Source organism: Lutra lutra, chromosome 1 (genome assembly GCF_902655055.1).
Source record: "Lutra lutra chromosome 1, mLutLut1.2, whole genome shotgun sequence".
NCBI classification, from domain to species: domain Eukaryota; kingdom Metazoa; phylum Chordata; class Mammalia; order Carnivora; family Mustelidae; genus Lutra; species Lutra lutra.
Genome location: NC_062278.1, coordinates 114,581,101 through 114,601,510, shown reverse-complemented (window position 1 = coordinate 114,601,510; position 20,410 = coordinate 114,581,101). Strand labels below are relative to the sequence as shown.

At 38.7% G+C, this 20,410-nt stretch overlaps 1 protein-coding gene across 2 annotated transcripts in view; it reads right to left on the bottom strand.

The window, feature by feature from the left end:
• Positions 1-17,091, bottom strand: part of CCDC50 (coiled-coil domain containing 50) — a 64,909-nt gene extending 47,818 nt beyond the window's left edge. For both annotated transcript variants that reach the window (XM_047733012.1, XM_047733022.1), the window contains exon 1: positions 16,447-17,091. In XM_047733012.1, the coding sequence (XP_047588968.1) occupies positions 16,447-16,495 (49 nt within the window). In that variant the 5' untranslated portion in view covers positions 16,496-17,091. The remainder of the gene's footprint in view (positions 1-16,446) is intronic.
• Between the last annotated feature and the right edge of the window lie 3,319 nt (positions 17,092-20,410).

The following is a 20,410-nucleotide window of genomic DNA, read 5'->3' as shown; positions in this document are numbered from 1 at the left end:
TATGTCAGAAAAAAGTGATATTATTAAATAGTAAATAGGACAAATCTGCATTCAGTTCTCTGAAATTGCAGATACAAAATAATTTAGGTAAGGCTGGTACATGTGCTCAGAAGATGGATTCCCAGTCCCAAAATAGAGCAATAAAAATGTGACATCACTTAACTGTGTCTCACTATCTCCCCAAAATAAGTCTCTAGCAATCAGTTTGTGTTCACTTCTGAAAAACAAGGGCAGTAAAAGTTCTTTTCACTCAGTGTTTCATGGGTGATCTATAAGAAAATCCCTCAGCTGTGAGTATGTTGAGAAATTCTGAGGAAAATCTCCCTTTGGGATCTAACCACCTCCCCCCATCTCCTCCAGTTTCCATCCAACATTAGTGAGTTTCCCTCCCTTTGCAAAGACAGTATTAATGAATTTCAGCCTAATGTGTCCATGAGATGCTGAAGACAATTTGAATGAAGAAATAACATATGTAAACCCTTATGCCTGTGTTTGTTGCCTTAAAAAAGGAACGTCTCCCTAATGTATTAAAGAAGAGTCTCTTTTCTTTATTTAAAGCTCTAATAAAATTGCCAGAGCAAGAGAGAAATGGGATGCAGGAAAAACTGTGAACAGTTATCATAATGACAAGTCCTCAACATTTTCACCCCAAACAAAATTTACATACATAGGAACTCAGAGTATACCAATACCACCACCACTAATACCAACACCAAAATGAACCCCTACCCCCAGTACCACCACCATCAGCCTGGAAGCTTCTTAGGGATACCCAGCTGTGGACTGGACACTTTTTTAACCATCTGCCCCAATAATGAGTCCCAAAATAACAAACATAGCTTTGAGTCACTGACCACTCTGACAACTGAAACTTCCCTATCAGGAAGAAGGTTGAAACAATGAGAATAAAATCTCAGTGATGTTTAAGCAATTAATTTACTAGCGAATAGAGGGTAACTGAAACCTTTGATCTTTCTGATTTTTAGTGTCCCTAGATGTCCAACCTATTGAAATTAACAAAATCTAAGTACGATATGACAGGAGGAGGTAAGTGGCACCTAATTTTGGCTAATGAAAAACTGGTAAATGACACTTGTGTTCCGTCCTCATTTACTTTGTTCCTAGTCAAAGTAGCCTATGGCAGACCTACTTTTCCAATCAAGTCTCTAAATCTCCTGTCCTATCCCATATACTATGGTAATACCATCTGTCTGGAAGACAGAGGATCTTTCTGAGAAGAGACCCATGATATAATTAAGTCAGATACACTTTTCTGTAATAGTTATCCTTAGTATAACTGCCCCTCTTACTAACCTGCAGAGTGCACATAGATTTCTGTAATTGCTTTATGAAAGACTAAGACTTTTATCCACATTTTGTACAAATGATTGAGTCAAGTACTATTAACCAACCTTTCAACTGTTTGGGGATTTTTATGGTTATTAGTTTGGGTTTATGTTTCAGTTGGTTGGTGTGGGTATGGAACACCGAGAATGGGAAAGTTTTGCAAGTCTGAAGGAAGTTTAGTCATAACACAGATTGTGTGTGTGTCTGCCTGAGGCACCTCTCCACTGTCTCAAAAATTCATAAACAACTTTCAAAACCCTCATTCAAAAGTCATTTCTCTATTTATCCAATCATACAGAATAAAATCAAAACCATAACAACTGACTCTCACATACCCAGTAGATCCAGCTAGGCTTCCCTCTCTCCCCCACAGTGATTTCACAGCATACAGTAAATACAGTACTATGGCACTAATCATAATTATCTTTACCCATCTGTTTCCCCAGTATACATTCAAGATCCTGCAAGGCAGGAAAAATATTATGGAACATTTTCTCTCCAACATTTATCACGATGCCTGAGATGATTATTTTCAAATAAATACCTGTGGAAATGAGGGCTCGAAGAAAAATGATGACAATATAAATAATGATGTACAATAAAATACTGTATTTTTTGCAGGTGTGAGCCATCCTCACCTTCTAGCTCACCTGAAAAAAGGCTGAGTAGAAGCATGTCTACTCACATTACTTAAAATGACAGTAAAGGCGGAGGGGGGTGCATGGTGGTTCAGTCAGTAAAGTGTCGGACTCTTGATTTCGGCTCATGTCATGATCTCAGAGATTCTGAGATCGAGCCTGTGACGGTCTCCCCACTCAGTGGCGAGTCTGCGTCCCTCTCCCCCTGCCCTTCTCTTGCTCACTCTCTAAAATAAATAAATAAATCTTAAAAATAAAATGAAATAACAGTAAAGGGTTTCTGCTTCCATCACCCAAATTTCAGATACATTGTATGCATTATAATGGACAGAAGCTGGTAGAAACCTAGAATATCTAGAAATCCTAGACTATCTAAGTAGGTAGCACACTCAGACAAATGGTCAACTGTTGGTCCCTTTAGACCACAATTAAACACATAATTCAATTAACGGAGAAATGATGAGAGTTGGAATAACAATGCCAAGGATCACACAAATAAGTGTTATTTCTAAGACTAGACCCCCAGACTGTGAAAAATGTGTCCATACAGGAGGATATGTGTTAGGCTAAATAACCCGACAGAATGCATAGGATGTACATGGCATTTTGAAGCAGAGAATGCAATCTGTACTAAGGTGCTGATTCTGATCTTAGAGTTGGTGTCCTGAGTCAAATATTTAAGAAAAACTTCCTCATGTCTTCAGAAATCCTCTATAGTAGCAGACTGCCAAACAGCCCTGAAAATTAGAAAATGTTAGTAAATTAAGGTAAATGAAAAACATGTCAACATCGGAAGAAGCAAAAAAAAAAAAAAAAAAAAAAAAAAAAAGAAGAAGAAGAAGATGGGGAGGAAACTTGAGGGATCTTTGTAAAAGGAAAATGTCTTCCAGGTGAATTATCCTGCAACAAACATTACTGAAGGACAGAGAGCTACCCTTCCCATAAAAACCTCTACAAGAACCAGAATAGAGTAACTCAAGATCTTCTGCAAAGTTCTACCAAATACCTTGTCTGCTAAAGCCACCGCTTTGGTGAGAGCACCAAACTGTCTTACAGTATCAAGAATCTTAATCTCATGTGAATATCTCTAAAAATAATAAAGGCCCTGGATGATAGGCCAGGTTCCCCAACTTCTTCAAATATTTCTGAACTTCAAACACTGTTCAAAAAATGTGCTGATTCATCACTTTCTTAAAATTATAGAAACTGGTTATCAGAAAGGGCTTTAGCAGTTGTTGAGTCCAGCCTTATCCTGCCCAAATAACCATCTTCTTAAATATTTCAGCCCCAAGAAGCCCACTTCCTTTCAACAAAGTCCCCCATTCCCTTTCAATGCAGTCCCCCTGCAAATAACTATAAGTAAAATGGTCTTCAGATGGACAAAGCCTGCCAATCTATAGCGTTTATCCACTGATCCTATTTCCAGCTTTGGGTAGATGGGTGTGATTTGTATAAACAATGGCACTTTGAAAATTGTTGTTTTACACACCCTATAGATAGCTGACTACCCATGCGGCTTATCATAGGAACTAGGCACAAGGAAAGATACTCTCCATTATATGGGCTAATCCTGGGAGCCTTTCTGACTATAGGTGACATACCTGTCTTTTCAACTTCATAAAATATTAGGACGGATAAATATCAAAATCCCAATACTGATTATGTACTACAGAATTACAGTATCATTGATTTTATTTTTTAAGCATCTCTATATTCTCCAATTTACCTACCATGAAGGGAAGTCTTATTTATAATCCTTTTAAAAGTATTTTATAATAAAATATATGTTTTTAATCTAGCTTTCAGCTCTAAACATTGAAACAAATATTTACTAGGAAAAAATAAGCTGCACTAGCAATGTTTTCTTGATTCAGTTTAATTATACTGTTTCCTTATGGTTAGAGAACCAAATTTTTTTTTTGTTACTATTAAGGAAAAAAGTAGGCTAGCAAATATAAACTCTAAATAGATCCCCAATTTGTATCTGTTCTTCCTGAGAACCAAAGCAAGCAGAGAACTATGAAAGTTGCTCAGTTTTCCTTGTCTAAAAAAGAAAGAACACCAGTTCTTCACCAAATAGAAATGTTTTCCTGGCAGCAAACATGAAACTAAATTGTTGTAACGCTAGAACTTAAATAGGAAGCACTAAATTATATAATGGACATCATCAATAATTCAAGCATGAGCTTTTAAACATGTGCCTATAAACACACACACACCCATCTTCAACAAAAGCACAGGACTGAGCATAGTAAAGAGACATTTTTAAAAGCAAAACAACTTATTTAATCCCAACATTTCACTCTGATGCAACTTATTAAAATCGGTTCCTGACTTTTTTTTTTTCCCCCTAATCCCCCAAATTCAAAGTTAAATGAAAACCCTAGTAATCCAAACCACTTGTTTGGCAAGAGGTTATATTATAGTTAACCACAGACACACTAGATTGCAGGCAAGTGGGTTTTGAAAACGCTGAGATAATATAAGTCCTCAAATCAGAAGTACTACTTTAATATCACAAACCATCTACATCATTATCAGAGACCACAGAGTAACTGGGTAACTTATTGGAAAAGTGAAAATGGCTGAGTCAGAAATTTCCATCTGACAGAGCAAAAGACTGAGAATGAGAGGAACAGTAAGAAAGTGGGAGGAGGGAAGGTAGCAGTATATAAACAGAGCAATGTTTACCCATCCTTATAGAACTGTCGGGTAAGACTTCCCATAAGGAAATATCTGACTCAAGTTACCATAAAAGATAAAAATATCCACAAACAGACAACCTCACAAGTTTCCTATGTTTGCAGGCATCAGCTTTACGGATTGGTACTCTGAAGTCGAACTTTTGTGTTGGAAGTAACAAAAAAAGTTACTCAAGAAAAGTTACAACTCAGGCCTTGTCTATTTTCAGAAAAAGAAGATCTAAATACTAATGCAAATCACTGAAACTGAGCTTCCTTCCTTCTTAAGAAGCATCCCATAATCTCAAAATGAGCTCAACCCAGAGGTCACTTGGTCTGCCTTCCCAACAAACTGGTGTTTGGGTTCTGTCCTTGCATTCCCACCAAGTGATCATAAGTGAGGTTCGCTTCAAAACCCCATATGATATACATCTACATCATCCAATGTTGGAACCCATGTTAGAAAATATTTCCTCAAACTAGACCAAATCTGTATGTTCTATTGATCCATGATTATTCTACCCACTAGGGTTACAATCTTTTCCCTACACTGTATATGGTAGCCACTACTCACATGTAGCTATTTTTTCAAATTAACTAAAATTAAATTTTAAAAATTTAGTTCCTTAATCTCACCAGCCACATTTTCAGTGCTAAATAACTATATGGGGCTTATGCCTACCATTTTGGAAAATGTGGAATATAGAACATTTCCACCATCACAGAAGGTCTATTGGACAGCACTAAACAATAATCACAGTGTGACAGATAAGTTACTGCTAAATTAGACAACCGGATCATTCAGTAGCGTTCAAGGCCATTTTTTTTTTTTAAAGATTTTATTTATTTGACAGAGAGATCACAAGCAGGCAGAGAGGCAGGCAGAGAGAGAAGAGGAAGTAGGCTTCCTGCTGAGCAGAGAGCCCATTGCGGGGTTCAATCCCAGGACTCTGAGACGATGACCTGAGCCGAAGGCAGCGGCTTAACCCACTGAGCCACCCAGGCGCCCCCAAGGCCATTTTAATCGTTCATGGTGTATGTACACACACGTGCATAGGCACTTATATTTAAACCAACAGATGGAGCTCACTTTAACAGTATGGGCAACCAAGGATTTTGAATATATTATTGGTTTTGTGTTAGCCACTGATTTATCTTCAAAATCCTTGTACGGTATTTCTCTTTTTCTTCAACCATGAAGTGACAGTGGTTTTGCTAACTTCAGCAGAGTGAAAAAAATCAAAAGTTGTTCTACATTTATCAAACAACTACTCTGTAGATAATATGTCACAGAAACAAAATAAGCAAACCTCCACTCAGAAAGGATAATACAGTTAAAGGAATTCAATTCTGGGAAATAAACCTGCTACTGAATAAACCCACCAGATCACTAATATATACTTACCAAACACTGAAGAATTTCACATTCTGATAAGAAAATGTACATTTGTGACTCTCAAATGAACTTGAAAAATTAAACTGATGAAAGATGGTGAAGATTCTCCTAAGTTTACTGTCTTTGGTGCACTCCTTAAAGAACAATTACATTTTAAGTGGACGCTCCACTTCAGAACAATTCAGAAATACATGAATTTACACAGCAGCTAAATATTTAAAAGAAATCATTCCTGTTTTAAAATGATTCAGTTTATTTTTTAAATGGATTTAAAGTTTCCTAATTGAACATAAAAAGATGACTACCAAATTATACTTAAAAGGGTACCTGGGTGGCTCAGTCCACTAAGCTTTGGAGTCTTGGTTTTGGCTCAGGTCATGATCTCAGTATCCTGGATTCAGCAGTGCATCCGGTTCTCTGTTCAGGGCGGAGTCAGCTTGCCCCTCTTCCTCCCACTCTGCTCCTCCCCAGCAAACCCCCAAATAAATAAAATCTTTAAAAAAATATTTAGAAAATGAAGTGTTTTCTGCAATATACTACATAGAGCACTTGTATTCATGAATACTCACTTCATAAGGATGCAGTATAGTATAACTAAGTACTCTCACTCTGATTACAGTCTTGGCTCTAACACTCACTAGATGAATAATCTTGAACAAATTAATACAACTTCCATTTGCCTACCTGAAATATGGGAGTGACAGCAACCACTGTAAGTACTTCAGTACTACAGGAAATTTATACATTAAAAAAAAGTATTCACAAATTATTCTGATGGAGATAGTCAGAATTTCTATGTAGAAAACAACAGACCTTTGATAACCATAAGGAGTCCTCAAAATACCCAAAATACTTAAATACCCTTAGATTAGCCAGTAGCAGACAGAATTTTTCAAAGCAACTTTCCACTAAGAATATCCAGATTGTAAGAATTTATTGCTTTTATTTTGATTGCATGTATCCCTAAGGAAACTTCAATCTTCGTTGTTCCACTACTTGAATGGCACTTTTCCTGGCACTTAAACAAGCCCTCAAATGGTTTGGCAGCCCTCAAATGGTTTTGGTTTCTCTGTTTGCCTTAGCCTAGAAAGAAAAGCCACCCATCTCCTTAAACCCTAGTAGGATAAACCCAGTCATGCCCATTAAAAACCCAAAAGATCATATTCAACCCAACTTAAGTACAAGTTTACACCAAGGAAAGAAAACCATTTTGGTTTATTGGCTTCATATGACAAGAGAGTTTCCTTAAGTACTAGCTACTGCAAATTCTATTTACCCTGAGTCAGATATTTCCACTTTCAACTTCTCTTCTGCAAGGAGATACTTTAGCTGGCACTTTCTTTCCTATTAGGATTAGCAAACACATTTCAATTTCCAAAAATCAAGAGTAAGGGGTGCCTTGGTGACTCAGTTGGTTAACCCTCTGATTCCTGATTTCAGATCATGAGATCAAGCCCCGAGAGGGCTCTGCTCAGCATGGAGTCTGCTTCAGATTCTCTCCTTCTCCCTCTACCCTTCTTACTCCATCTCGCTAAAAAAATAAAATTTGAAACAAAATCAAGAGTAATACTCAAAATCCCCCCCACAAAATTCTGTTTCAATTAACAGCCATGGGATAAGCAGGCATGGTGAAAAGATTCTCCTAAATCTTGTTCCCTTAAAGCAAATTGTACTACTCACAGTTCCACTCTGGTAACCATTTGTCAGAACTCTACACACAATTCCAAATATCTTAGACCATATAAATCCAAAAGTATGAACAAAAAACAAATAGGTAAATCTTGAGATTTTTGGAATTTTACTCTGATATGCTGTCATATGCTCAATAATTGGTCATCTTTACTAACCAGACACGTGTTTTTCTACAAGATATCTTGAGATCATGGGTACCTTTTTAGAATTTAGGGGAATGCCTCCCCAGAGGATCAAGAGATTTATCTTCCTAATAATAATACAAGTAGGCTTATATTTAAATCAGATTTCCTAGAAATACTGTCTATTCAGAAGGAAGCAACCCAAGAGTAAACTGAAAGAAGTCAGCCTATGTTTCAAAGCACTCCTAGAAAATCCCTACCCTAATAACAGGGAGTTGTGCCAAGAGTTTAAAAAGTGATTCTGTCAACCACTTTAACGCTCTATGTATTTCATCACAGGGAATATTTTACTTTATTTTTAAAGATTTATTTATTTATTTATTTTAGAGAAAGCCTGTGCACACAAGCAGGAGTGGCAGAGGGAGAGGGCAAGAGAATCTCAAGCAGACTCCCTGAGCACAGAGCCTGGTGTAGGGCTTGATCTCAAGAACCTGAGATCACAACCTGAGCCAAAACCAAGAGTCGGACACTTAACCAACTGCACCACCTAGGAGCCCCCACCATTATTATTATTATTATTATTATTATTATTATTATTATTGTCATTATCATTATATTGAGAAAAATCTATATTCACTTCAGTGGTAATTAAAAGTTAGATGTGAACTTTTGAAAGTTCCCTAAAAAAAGCTGGAAACACAGCCACTACTATGGGAAGAAAGCAAAACCTGAAGCATAAAGGTAAATTCCAAAAAAAAAAAAAAAAAAGTTAAATAAGGATGTTTTTTAAAGTTTCATCAAAAATGGTCCCCCAAAACCTACTATTTGTTCCTATAAAGTACCAGATAATAAAAAGTTTAAGCTTTGCTGGTCATATGGTCCCTGCCACAATTACTCATCTCAGCCTTCCTAGTGTGAAAGCAAACACAGGCAATATGTAAACAATGAACATGGTTTTGTTCCAATAAAATTTTACTTATAAAAACTGAAATATGAATTTCATAGCATTTTCATATGTCATCAATCTTTCTCTTTTTTTTCAATCATTAACAAATATAAAACCATTCTCAGCTCACCTGCTGTGTGAAAACAAAGAAGTGGGTAGGCTGCATTTGTCCATGGTCCACAGTTTACAGACCCCTACCCTAGAGGAACAAATTCCAATTACTAGAGAGGGAAAAAAAAATGCTGCTCAATATTCTTGAACACTGACAGAGAAATGAGTTGCCACTACAAAAACTTGAGAAATTAAAGAGTAGGGAGGATTCCTGCACTAGGGTGACCACGGTATTCTTGTCAGTATACTGCAAATGTCCATTGGGAAAATCCAAATGTATAATCTGGGTATTAAAAACTACAGACTCCTGGAACCACATCCAAGAGATTTAGTAGGGCCAGCAATGTGTTTATAGTGAAGCTCCCATCATGAACAGTCTAATGTTGCACCAAAGTTTAAAAACAATTGACATTTGCAAAATATATATCTGATATAAGACCTGACTCCACAATGTATAAAGAACCCTCAAAACTCAATAAAAAGAAAACAGCGGAATTTTTTAAAGAGGGGCCAAAAGCTTAGAACACACACTTTAACAAATATATAAGACTGGCAAATAAGCATAAGATAAGAGGCTTAACATCATTAGTTATTAGAAAAATGCAAACTAAAGCCACATGTATTATTATACACCTATTAAAATAGCTCAAAGTAAAAAACAAAAACAACAACAACAAAAAACCCCTGACAACGCAAAATGCAAACTGTGGGCAAGGATGCAGAGCAAGTAGAGCTGGTGGGATGGTGGGAATGCAAAATGGTACAGCCACTTCGAAAAACAGTCTGGCAGTTTCTTATAAAGCTGTACACTCACCATATGACCCAGCAATCCCACCATACCATAAGTGCTTACCCAAAAGAAATGAAAATTCTCTTTCACCAAAAAAACCTCTATATGCAAATGTTTACAGGGCCTTTATATCCACCAAAAGTGAAAACAACCCAAATGTTCTTCAACAAGTGAATGGATAAGCTAACTGTGGTACAGCCAAACACTGGAACTCAACAATGAGAACAACCAGAATTACTAATACATACAACATAGTATCAGATACATTATGCTAACTGAAAGAAGCTAAACTCAAAAAAGTACTTACTGTATGAGCCAAATGATATGACATTTTTGCAAAGGAAAAAATTACAGTGGCAGAAAACAAATCAATGGCTAATGAGAGACAGGGGAAAAGGGTAGAGAAGTTTGGGGGTTATGTAACTGTACTGCTCTTGACTGTTGCAATAATTACAAGACTATGCATGTGTTAAAATTCAGAACTGTAAATTAAGGATGAGTTTTTACTGTAAATAAATTATACCTCAGTAAATCTGACTAAAAAGGAAAAAAAATACTGATATATAAACAAAACTGATTACACCTTGTTCTGGTTTATGAAAACTTTTCACTGTTTTAATGTTAGTGTATATGGTTACCAACTATCATACGCATACGTACATACTTTAATGTATGTGGAGGATTTTTTGTAAATGAAATGATGTAAAAATAAATGGGTGTGTGTGTGTGTATGTGTGTGCACATTTGTCATGACTTCTAACGGTAGTATCTGGGAACTCTTTTGCACTGGTTTCTAAATTGAAACATCTGGGGATAAATGGTCTAAATAATCCCCAAAATCCTTCTGCATATATAAGCCAATTATCCTTTGTAGGTCTTATTCAAGAATTAGGGTATTCTAATTTTACCTTTGAAGCACAGGTCACCTTTAAGTGGGTCATCAGTTAAAAATATTAACTCAACAGACATTCCATAGCTACTTCTGAAACTGCAAATACAGCTATGATAGGTTTGTTTTTCCCTCATGACTCAGAGTGATTCATTTTAAAAATATGCTCGTTGTACTTAGAAAACTAGGATTTCAAGCAGAGTTCCCTAAAGTTTTGTGGTATCTATAAACGCTTTCTTTATGAGCAGAATATCACATAGCTTTTTATCACTAAGGCAAATTCATTTATTGCAATAAAAACTCCTATACCCCTAGCAAGGACTGTGGAAAAACCATGGCCTATGGCTTTCTTTGAGTTTATTTCCCCTATATGTTCAAAGTGTCCAAGCCTTTAAAGTTTAGCCCCATCAGGTAGAATACAGCAGAGAAGACATGCAGTTTTTTGTTGTCTTTTTTTTAAATACAGCATTGAGGCAAGAGTGTGACTTCCCACACTTCACTCAATAATTCATTTGATGAATCAAAAACAAAACCTAAAAAAAGGTCTTAATTTAAAAATAAAGCCTATATTATCTCATTAACATTCATATCAAAAATTATCCCTAAAGTAATGTCAAAACATCACTGAAATTGTTCTCATTATTTTCATTCAACTGTTCTAAACATAAGATAGTATTAATGAAAAACATTAAAAATTAATCTGATGTATGTATAGAGTAATTTAAAAGAGAGAGATCCCTAGGGGAAGGGGGAAAAGAAAGAAAAAGGAAGGGAAAAGGTAGGAGAAAAGAGAGAAAATGCGGGAGGAGGGAGAAGGTAGGATAGGAGAGAATATTTGCAGCTTTAAATGTTTCTAATTCTAGCCCCAATGTGCTAATTCCTAGCTACTTAACCTCAGCAGTTCAGTACACTCACTTCCCCATTCTATCCCTAAGACTTTCCTCTGGAAAATGAAGAGGTTGGTTGGGATTAGTGGTTTTTAATGCTTTCTACTCTGAGATCCTTTGATTAAATATCAATTAACTTGACAGTTTCACACATGGAAGAAGTTGTTCTTTAGGTATCTATTAGTTAAAAAAAATTCAATGACTTAAAAATAGTTTATTAAAAAATCGTAATTTACAAATGATAGCTATGTCCATTTTTAAAAATTAATTCAAACAAGAAAGTATTTCATCCTTGCACATAGCAACAAACTGGAAGAGTTTTCCTTTTTCCTTTATGTGAGAGGCACTTGGGGTGCAGTATAAATTTAGAGGGTTCTTTACAGCAACTCCTTGAACTCTACACAACTGCCTCTCTACTACAGTGAAGATCATGTCCATGCGCCACAGGGCATGCTTTATTGTGAAACTACCCTTGCATAACAGGTGGCACACAGTAGATATAAACACTTTTTTAAAAAATACGTATCTAAGATTCTTTCCAACTTCCAAATTGTGAGATAAGTGCTTTAAACCTATTACTCAAAGAAAAATCAAAACCACAAAAGAGCATTTGTTAGATGTTTTCACTAAAATTTTATTCTTAATAATGATTACCTCCAAGGATGGAAGAAGAGCATAGAATTCTTTTTCTTTTCACTTTTTGTTATACATATCTACATAGGATAAAATCTATTTTTAAGATTCACCTATGAGAAATTGAATCTGTTTACTCATCCAATGAGAAAATAAACATTATGAGAAAATAAACATTAGGGAAAAAAATTAGAAGTTTTTATACAAAAAATAAATAAATAAATATTTCTTTAATAAATTTAATTCTGGCACTGTGATCTGTAATCCCTATGGATAAAAGGCATTATCCCTGCCCTTTAAGAGCCTAGACTCTGAAAAGAAATATATTATTTTTAATATATAATAATAATATACTACACCAGAGGTATGATTCCTGAACCAACAGGGAACATTTAATAATACACTCATTCATTCATTCATTCACATATGCAAATATTTGCTGAATATTTTCTGGCTATGTGAAAAACCTGAAGCCAGATGAGGGTAAAGAAAGATAAATAAGATACAAATCTCCCAACTCAGGTAGATTCAGCCATTGTCTCCTTAAAAAAACAGCAACAACAACAACAACAAAAACCTACTGTATAATTCTGAAGAGGAGAGAAAATGAGTTTGCCCTGGAGCCAGATGCTGTATGTCTTACAGATACTGCCTTCACATTACATGCCTAGTGTGCACATGATACGCTTTAGATCTCTGGGAAAACTTGCTTAATTTACTGCACCAGCCCTAATTTTGTATGTTTCCCCTTAAAATTCTGGATGTGTGCCATTAATTTAATTTACCTCATTATACCACTGGGGTGTCCTGAACCTAAAATGAATCAGTGCTTTTGAGACATATTTCTGAAAATGTATTAAACTTTATCTTTCACAAAAGAAAAAGATTTTTTCAGAATAGCTAGCTGCTTTTACTTCAAGAAATAAGTCACTAGGTATATTGATTTCAGACACGCACACACACACAGAGTTAACCAACTCTGGAGATGGTGGAACTTTCCATCTGAAGAGTAGTACAAACACATAATACATAATGCATTTCTTACTACTGTAAGAGAAGAAATAAGAAGGCTGGCAGTAGCAACTGGTGTGTTGTGCTAAATGGCTATAAATGGGAAAACTCAAACGCCTATAAAATTACAAAGGAGTTGGTAAAAGTTTAAGAGTCTAGAAATGGCTTTGATGGACAGGCTAATATTAGTTTTTAGATCAACATTTTAAGAGTTAAAACTCTGTTAGACAGAAGGAGCAAGACTATGATGATAAGTGAGTCACTCCAATTAAGTAGCGATATGGGAATCTAAGTGGAGGGGGCAAATAGGAAAGTGAGGGGTCTGGACTATTGTGTCAGAAAGAAAATTCGGGAAAGAAGCCAAAACTGACCAAAAACCTAAGTCTGTCAACTGACGAAAAGCATTCATTTTTTAGAAAAATATATTCCAGCTCCGATCTAAACTAAGAAACTTAAAGAATACTGTTGGAACCTGACTATACCTTTGTCTAACATTCGCAAATTGCATGATGCATTTGAATTATACATCTACTGATTTAAGAAAACAATGGCTGGAATTATTTCAAATCTTGTTGGGTAGAAGCTCCAATGTTTCAGGAGAAATAAAGGACTATTCCTAAACATTGGCAACAGTAATTGCATTACAAAAAGTATGTGTGTTCCAAATACGCTTTTAAACCAGAAATAATAATGTGTGTTGACATTTAGCTAGACTTAATTCCTTTCATCTACATATGAATTCAAATGTGTCCCTTTGTCTCCTACTTTAAGAGATTTCCTAAGGTAAAAATACTACTGTAATTTTCTTTTTTTTTAAAGGTCTGTCCAAATGATGAAATCTTCAACCACCTTAAAAGTAAGCAAGCACTGGATTTTAACATAGAACAGAAAATTTTAAAATATTCCCTGATGTCAGCTGTTACCCATGACCTCTGTTGAGATGTTCACAACAAAGGTCACAGGGATCCCCAACCCCTCCCAAAGAAAAGGCAGTGTGAAGCCACAGACATCCACTGCATTATTCTTAATCTCTATTGGAATCCACCCTATGACCCCAAATCGTAATTGTATATGAATCTACCAAAGTTTAGATTGAAAAGAGAAGTGGAGGAGACGGATTTTAAAAACAGCTTAAAAATCTATGCCAGGATATTAAGCAATTTACCACTAAACTTCCTTTACAAACTGAGTTGGAGTTTCAGTATTGAGAACAGTCTCAATGTGTATCTTTTACCAAAACATGGGTACCAGCTTTATTCTCTTTAAATTAGGGTTCAAAGACATTGTTAGGGAATTACTGGGCCATAATTAAGAGTTATATTACAGAAAGATACCCTTTATTAGACTTGAATGCGTCCCAGGTCAAAAACTACACCCATTAGGAGGTTCCTAGCCTAATACAGCATTTCCTTTGAGGATCCTGGAACCAGAAAAGTCAGATGATTACAAAGACAATGATCTCTACAATTTTTGACCACCTTCGAAATCAATCAGTATTTAATTCTAACTTAATGAAAGAGCCACACCAAATTTCCTTCCCACTTTACCATATCACGCAAACTGGATCATCAAACACCACATTATGCAAAGTGGAAGCCAATTTGAATGTGCTAAAATTCCAGAGCTTAGGAATAGAAACATCTTGCATTTTTAGATGGAAAGTGTTTTTTATAATCCCTTGAGAAAGAATGTACTAGAATAAATCATTCATCATTCATGTTTTGGTTAGAAACCAGAGGACCTAAGAGTCATACAAATGCATATTCAAAAAGTGAGTTTCAAGTTTGTTCCAGGTCACAAACAGGTACAGGGGGCTGGGTAAAATCACAGCACTACAATGATTAATACTTAACCTGTTAGACTCCAGTGTTCACTCTACTCATCATCCACCCCCAAAAAAGCACAACACATTACATAGGGTCACTTTTTCTTTAGAGATATCCAACACACTGATATCTGTCCATAAAACTCCTACCCAAAAGACTAAGTACAACCAGACAATCTCAGAGACTAGTACTTTCAAAGGGTAATCTGCCTTTCCTCCCACTCAAGCACCAGACTTGACACTGCTGTGAAAACTACATTTACATGTGAATACCTGAATAGTCACCAAAGCCTTGCTGGAAATTGAAAGGTTGAAAGATCTCAGGCCTAAGCTCTCAGACCCTTCAGGAACAATAGGGCAAGCTTGGCCCCATTAAAAATTCTACGTAATTCTACGTACCAGTGACTCTATCTCCTAGTGTTCTGAATTCTGGGAAAGAAAGCAGTGAAGCCTACTTGGTATTTTGGGGTGGGCCTGAACACCCACAAGACCATCAGAGTCAAATCAAGTTGTCACTGAAACATACAGTTCCAAGAAAGCAAAAATTCTTATTTTCAATTCCACATTTCCAGGACACCCCAGGCCACATTGTTCAGCAGAAACAATTGACATTCACAACAAAGACAACCTTTGCAAGCCTGGAGAGCACTCTGTGATTTCCACACTTCCGGGGCCAGAGAAGAGCCAAAGATAACTAAAGGTTAAGGTGATCCAGCACCCAAAATTTCAACAAAAAATGCTAGATCCTGGAGCAGACAATCAAGAGCAGAGGAGGGAAGTCAAAAGGCTACTTGCCAGTGGCTAAACCAGACCAGTACTAATCAACCATAATTTCCCAGGACATCAGAATAAAGAGCCGTTAAAAATCAAGGTCACCAGTCAGTCCCCTGTTCCCCCTTGCCCCTGCTTTTCCTAAGAAAAAATGCTTATAGCAACTTCCCATCAGCCTGCCCGCGCTGGGCAGTGCCAAGACTAAACTTTTAAACCTTGAGGGAGGTGGGAAAGTCAGCCAGCCAGCCGCTGGGCTAGGAAAAGTGGAGAGAAGGAGGGAAAGAGTCAAGTTTCAAAACAAAGGCTCCACAAGGAACTGAATGTCAACCCCTCCCCACTTTCTAGCCTTCAAGCCAGCTAGGCTGGGCCTTGATTTTTAAGGACACAAATAAGTCAGATTTACCGAGCTCTGGAGCGTTCACCAACGCTTTGCTCTTCGGTAAAACATTCTGCACAACCACTTGCTGAGGGTGGTGCTGTCCTCTCTCCCCCCACTTCCTCGGGGGAAGAAACCGGGCTCATTAAGTAGTGACTCGCCCAAGGTACCACAGTAGAGCCTCAAGTCAATTCTGTCCCCGACCAGGGCGCCAGGGTACCGGAGGCGCCCGCGCGAGGGCCTCGGGGGCCAAAAGGACGACGTCCCCGCGCGGAGAGAGCCAGGCTGGGAGAGGGGAGGGGCCCCGCGCGCCTCGCGCCCCGGCCCCTACCTTCCTTGACTCCTGGCAGCTTGGACTGGTCGATGGTGACTTCAGCCATGTTGGGCCGGGGTCCCGGCCGGCCCTCGCCGCCCTCTTCCCAGCCCTCTACCTTGCCGCCGCTGGCCACAAGCGCGGCCCCGCGCGCAGCAGCAGCGCCCGACGCGGCGCAAAGTCCGGCCGGCAGCGCGCCGACCGGGGGGAGGAGCGGCCTCCGCGGAAGGGCTGGCGACAAAGGCGACCAGAGACCCGGCCCGGCGCCCAGCCACCCCGCCGCAGCCACCTGCTCCCGCGCCCCGGGCCCCGACCGATACCAAATATCCGGAGCCCGGAAGTGGACCCGGGCCGTCCAGTACGGAGGGAGAGAGGAGACAGAAAGGCGGGCGGGCAGGCGGGCAGGCGGGCGGGCCTGGGTGGGGAGGGGGAGGGGAGCTGCAGGTCTGTAACCGCAACTGCGAGTGGCTGGTGAGCGAAGATCCGCGCCCGCGGCCGCCTCCCTGCTGTCTCCTTTGTGCCGCGCGACGCCCCCGAGGCTGAGGCCCCCCTGTGCTCCCGCCCCCGGGCCCTGCCTCCCTATCCTCGGAGGGTCGCGTCTGTCGGCGGGGCCTTTGTGTCCTGAAGGCCTCAACAAAAGGGCCACATGGGTTACCCAGAACGTGATCGGTATTGTCACCGGAGTCTACAGCATTCTGTGCCCTGGTTCCCGGCAGAGAGTCCCTGTTGCCTGGCTCTCTCAGGCGTTCTTTGCCTCCCGGGATTAGTGGAAAGATTATATATGGACTCGGAAAACCTCTAATAAAACCTACAGAACTAGACAACAGCTGATATCTGGGCCAGTTTAGAGAAGTGAGCGTTCACAACCAGCTGGAGGAACTGAGTCATTCATTCATCAAAAAACGCATGACTGTCTACCAAATGCGATGTTAGGTACTGGGGGTGTTTCAGACGTTCCAGACATTATCACATATTGGACTATAATTGTGACATTTTCTTCTCCCAAAAATAGACATCTTTTATGCATCTTCTGGCAACAGAATTCTCCCTCTCTTTGGGACTCCGTCCTCAGCAGTGGGCTCCTCTCCTAAGAGTGTGCAATCGTAGAACCTCCCTATTACCACCACGCCCACCACCACCCACACCTGTTCCTCTAAGGATGGGTGTGCGACCAATACAGGTCAAGCAGTATACTTCCCTGGGATTCTTGCCTAAAGAGGGACAGATACTTTCTGTTTTCTATGGCGAAGCTTTGCGCTCACTAGTAAACAATGAAACCAAACTGCAGACAGAGCAAAGATAAGAGAAAGAGAGATAAAGAGGGCATGTTCTGATATGAGAGCAAACCAGGTCCCTGGAATAGTTGGGATGCCTGCTGCTCCTGGATTCTGGGATCTACCTCCAACATCCTCTCAAATTTATGCTGGTAATTTTACTCTCTCAAGCGTGTAAAAATGGATTTTCCTCCATTCATAACTCAAAGAGTCTCAGTCTGACAGGCCACATGGAAGAGGTTTTATTTGGACAGGACATTTAAAAAAAATAGGGTAACAAAATGTAGGCTAACAAAAATTTAGGAGAAGAATTTCTAGGACTTTCTAGGCCAAAGGGTGAACAACTATGGCTCACAGGCCAAATCTAGCCCACGGGATTTTCTTCTTTCTTTCTTTCTTTCTTTCCTTCTTTTTTTTTTTTTTTTTTTTTTTTTTTTTTTTTTTAAGAGAGGGAGAGGAGAGAAGTGGGAAGAGGCAGAGGGAATCCCAAGCAGGTTCCCAGCATGGATCCTGAAGTGGGATTGGATCCCTCCACCCTGATATCATGATCTGAGCCAAAAGCAAGAATCCTGCCCCTCAACTGACTGAGCCACCCAGGAACCCCAAGCCCACTGGATTTTAATGACTGCATTTTATATGCTTAAATGATTACATTTTAAGTGGTTATGTCAATATAATGTATACATTCAGTTTTGCCTCTTAGGTTTCAAAATCTAAAATATTTACTATTAGACCCTTTTCCAAAGAAGTTTGCTGACCAGTTGTACTAGGCAGAAAGAACACTCGGTAAGTTAAATGTTGGAATAGGAAGGTGATAATATTAGAAAGGTAGTTTTATGGTGATTTTTAAGTTCCTTGCCTTCTACTGACTTTTTCTAAATTTATGGTCATAGAGAATGTTTGTAAAAGATATTTTTGGTTTCCCTCTCCAAATCCATTCTCTCCACTTCTCTGCCATGCTCTGCCCTAGGAGCTGACATTTATGAATACAACATCACCAGGACCTCCTTGCCTTGTGCTTCCTATTGAGTTGGACCAAAGGGAAGCACTGTCATAAGATCAAAAGAAGGGAGTAAAGAAATACCAGCCTATGAATTACACTCCTCTCCCCCTTGAACTAGGCCAAAGTTTTGGCCATACCCTGGCCTTCAGATTATAACACCTCTACCAAAGCCTCTTTTCCATGGCTACAGCTCTCATGGGCTCTAATAATATCATTTTCTTCCAGTGCCCCTTCCAGTCTAGGGTTGTAAAGGCTTACTACTATTATTAGTTCCTTGAACCACACCCACACCTCTGTAATAGTCCTTCATTATATTCTTTTCAATTAAACCATTTTGAATGTGTCCGGTTTTCTGCCTAGATTCTGACTGATAGGGTAAATAAGATATGACCAAGGGTCACTGATTTGTTTTCCTTAAAAACATCCACATTTCTGTCCTAGAGAAAAACAAATATATACAGTCATGTTTCTGTTTCAGGAATCAGCTGACTTCAGCAGGAAAAGTAATGAAAAGTGACCAGAAGCCCCTTTCTGTTACTGGACCAAATGACCCTAAAATCCTCCCAAAAGTCAGGCTATCCTTCCCCACCTCCATCCTTACTCTGTATCTACCCTCAACCTGAGCAATTAGAGCTCACGTTACAGGGTCAGCACCTTCTAGCACAGGAGTGAAATGACTAAATATCTTATGATTTAAAAGGAAATGAATGGACTGTCTTTTTTCCATTAGACGTTCTTTCTTGCTTTGTCGAAGATTAGTTCACCATAGAGTTGAGGGTCCATTTCTGGGTTCTGTATTCTGTTCCATTGAACTATGTGTCTGTTTTTGTGCCAGTACCATACTGTCTTGATAATTACAGCTTTGTGATAGCTTCAACTAATGGTGTTGGGAAAATTGGACAACCATGTACAGAAGAATGAGACTGGACCATTTCCTTACACCAAACACAAAAATAGACTCAAAATGGATGAAAGACCTAAATGTGAGACAGGAATCCATCAAAAATCCTAGAGAAGAACACCTCTTAAACTTCAGCTGCAGCAAATTCTTCCTAGACACATTGCCAAAGGCAAGGGAAACAAGGGCAAAAATGAACTATTGGGACTTCTTCGAGATAAAAGCTTTTGTACAGCAAAGGAAACAATGAAACCAAAAGACAATGGACAGAATGGGAGAAGATATTTGCAAATGACATATCAGATAAAGGGCTAGTATCCAAAATCTATAAAGAACTTATCAAACTCAACACCCAAAGAACAAATAATCCAATCAAGAAATGGGCAGAAGCCATGAAGAGATATTTGTGCAAAGAAGACATCCAAATGGCCAACAGACACATGAAAAAGCGCTCAACAACACTTGGCATCAGGGAAATACAAATGAAAACCACAGTGAGATACCACCTCACACCAGTCAGAATGGCTAAACTTAACAAGTCAGAAAACGACAGATGTTAGCAAGAATACAGAGAAAGGGGAACCCTCCTACACTGTTGGTGGGAATGCAAGCTGGTGTAGCCACTCTGGAAACAGTATGGAGGTTCCTCAAAAAGTTGAAAATAGAGCTACCCTATAGCCCAGCAAACACACTACTGGGTATTTACCCCAAAGATGCAAATGTAAGCAATTCGAAGGGGCACATGCACCCAAATGTTTATAGAAGCAATGTCCACAATAACCAAACTACGGAAAGAGCCAAGATGTC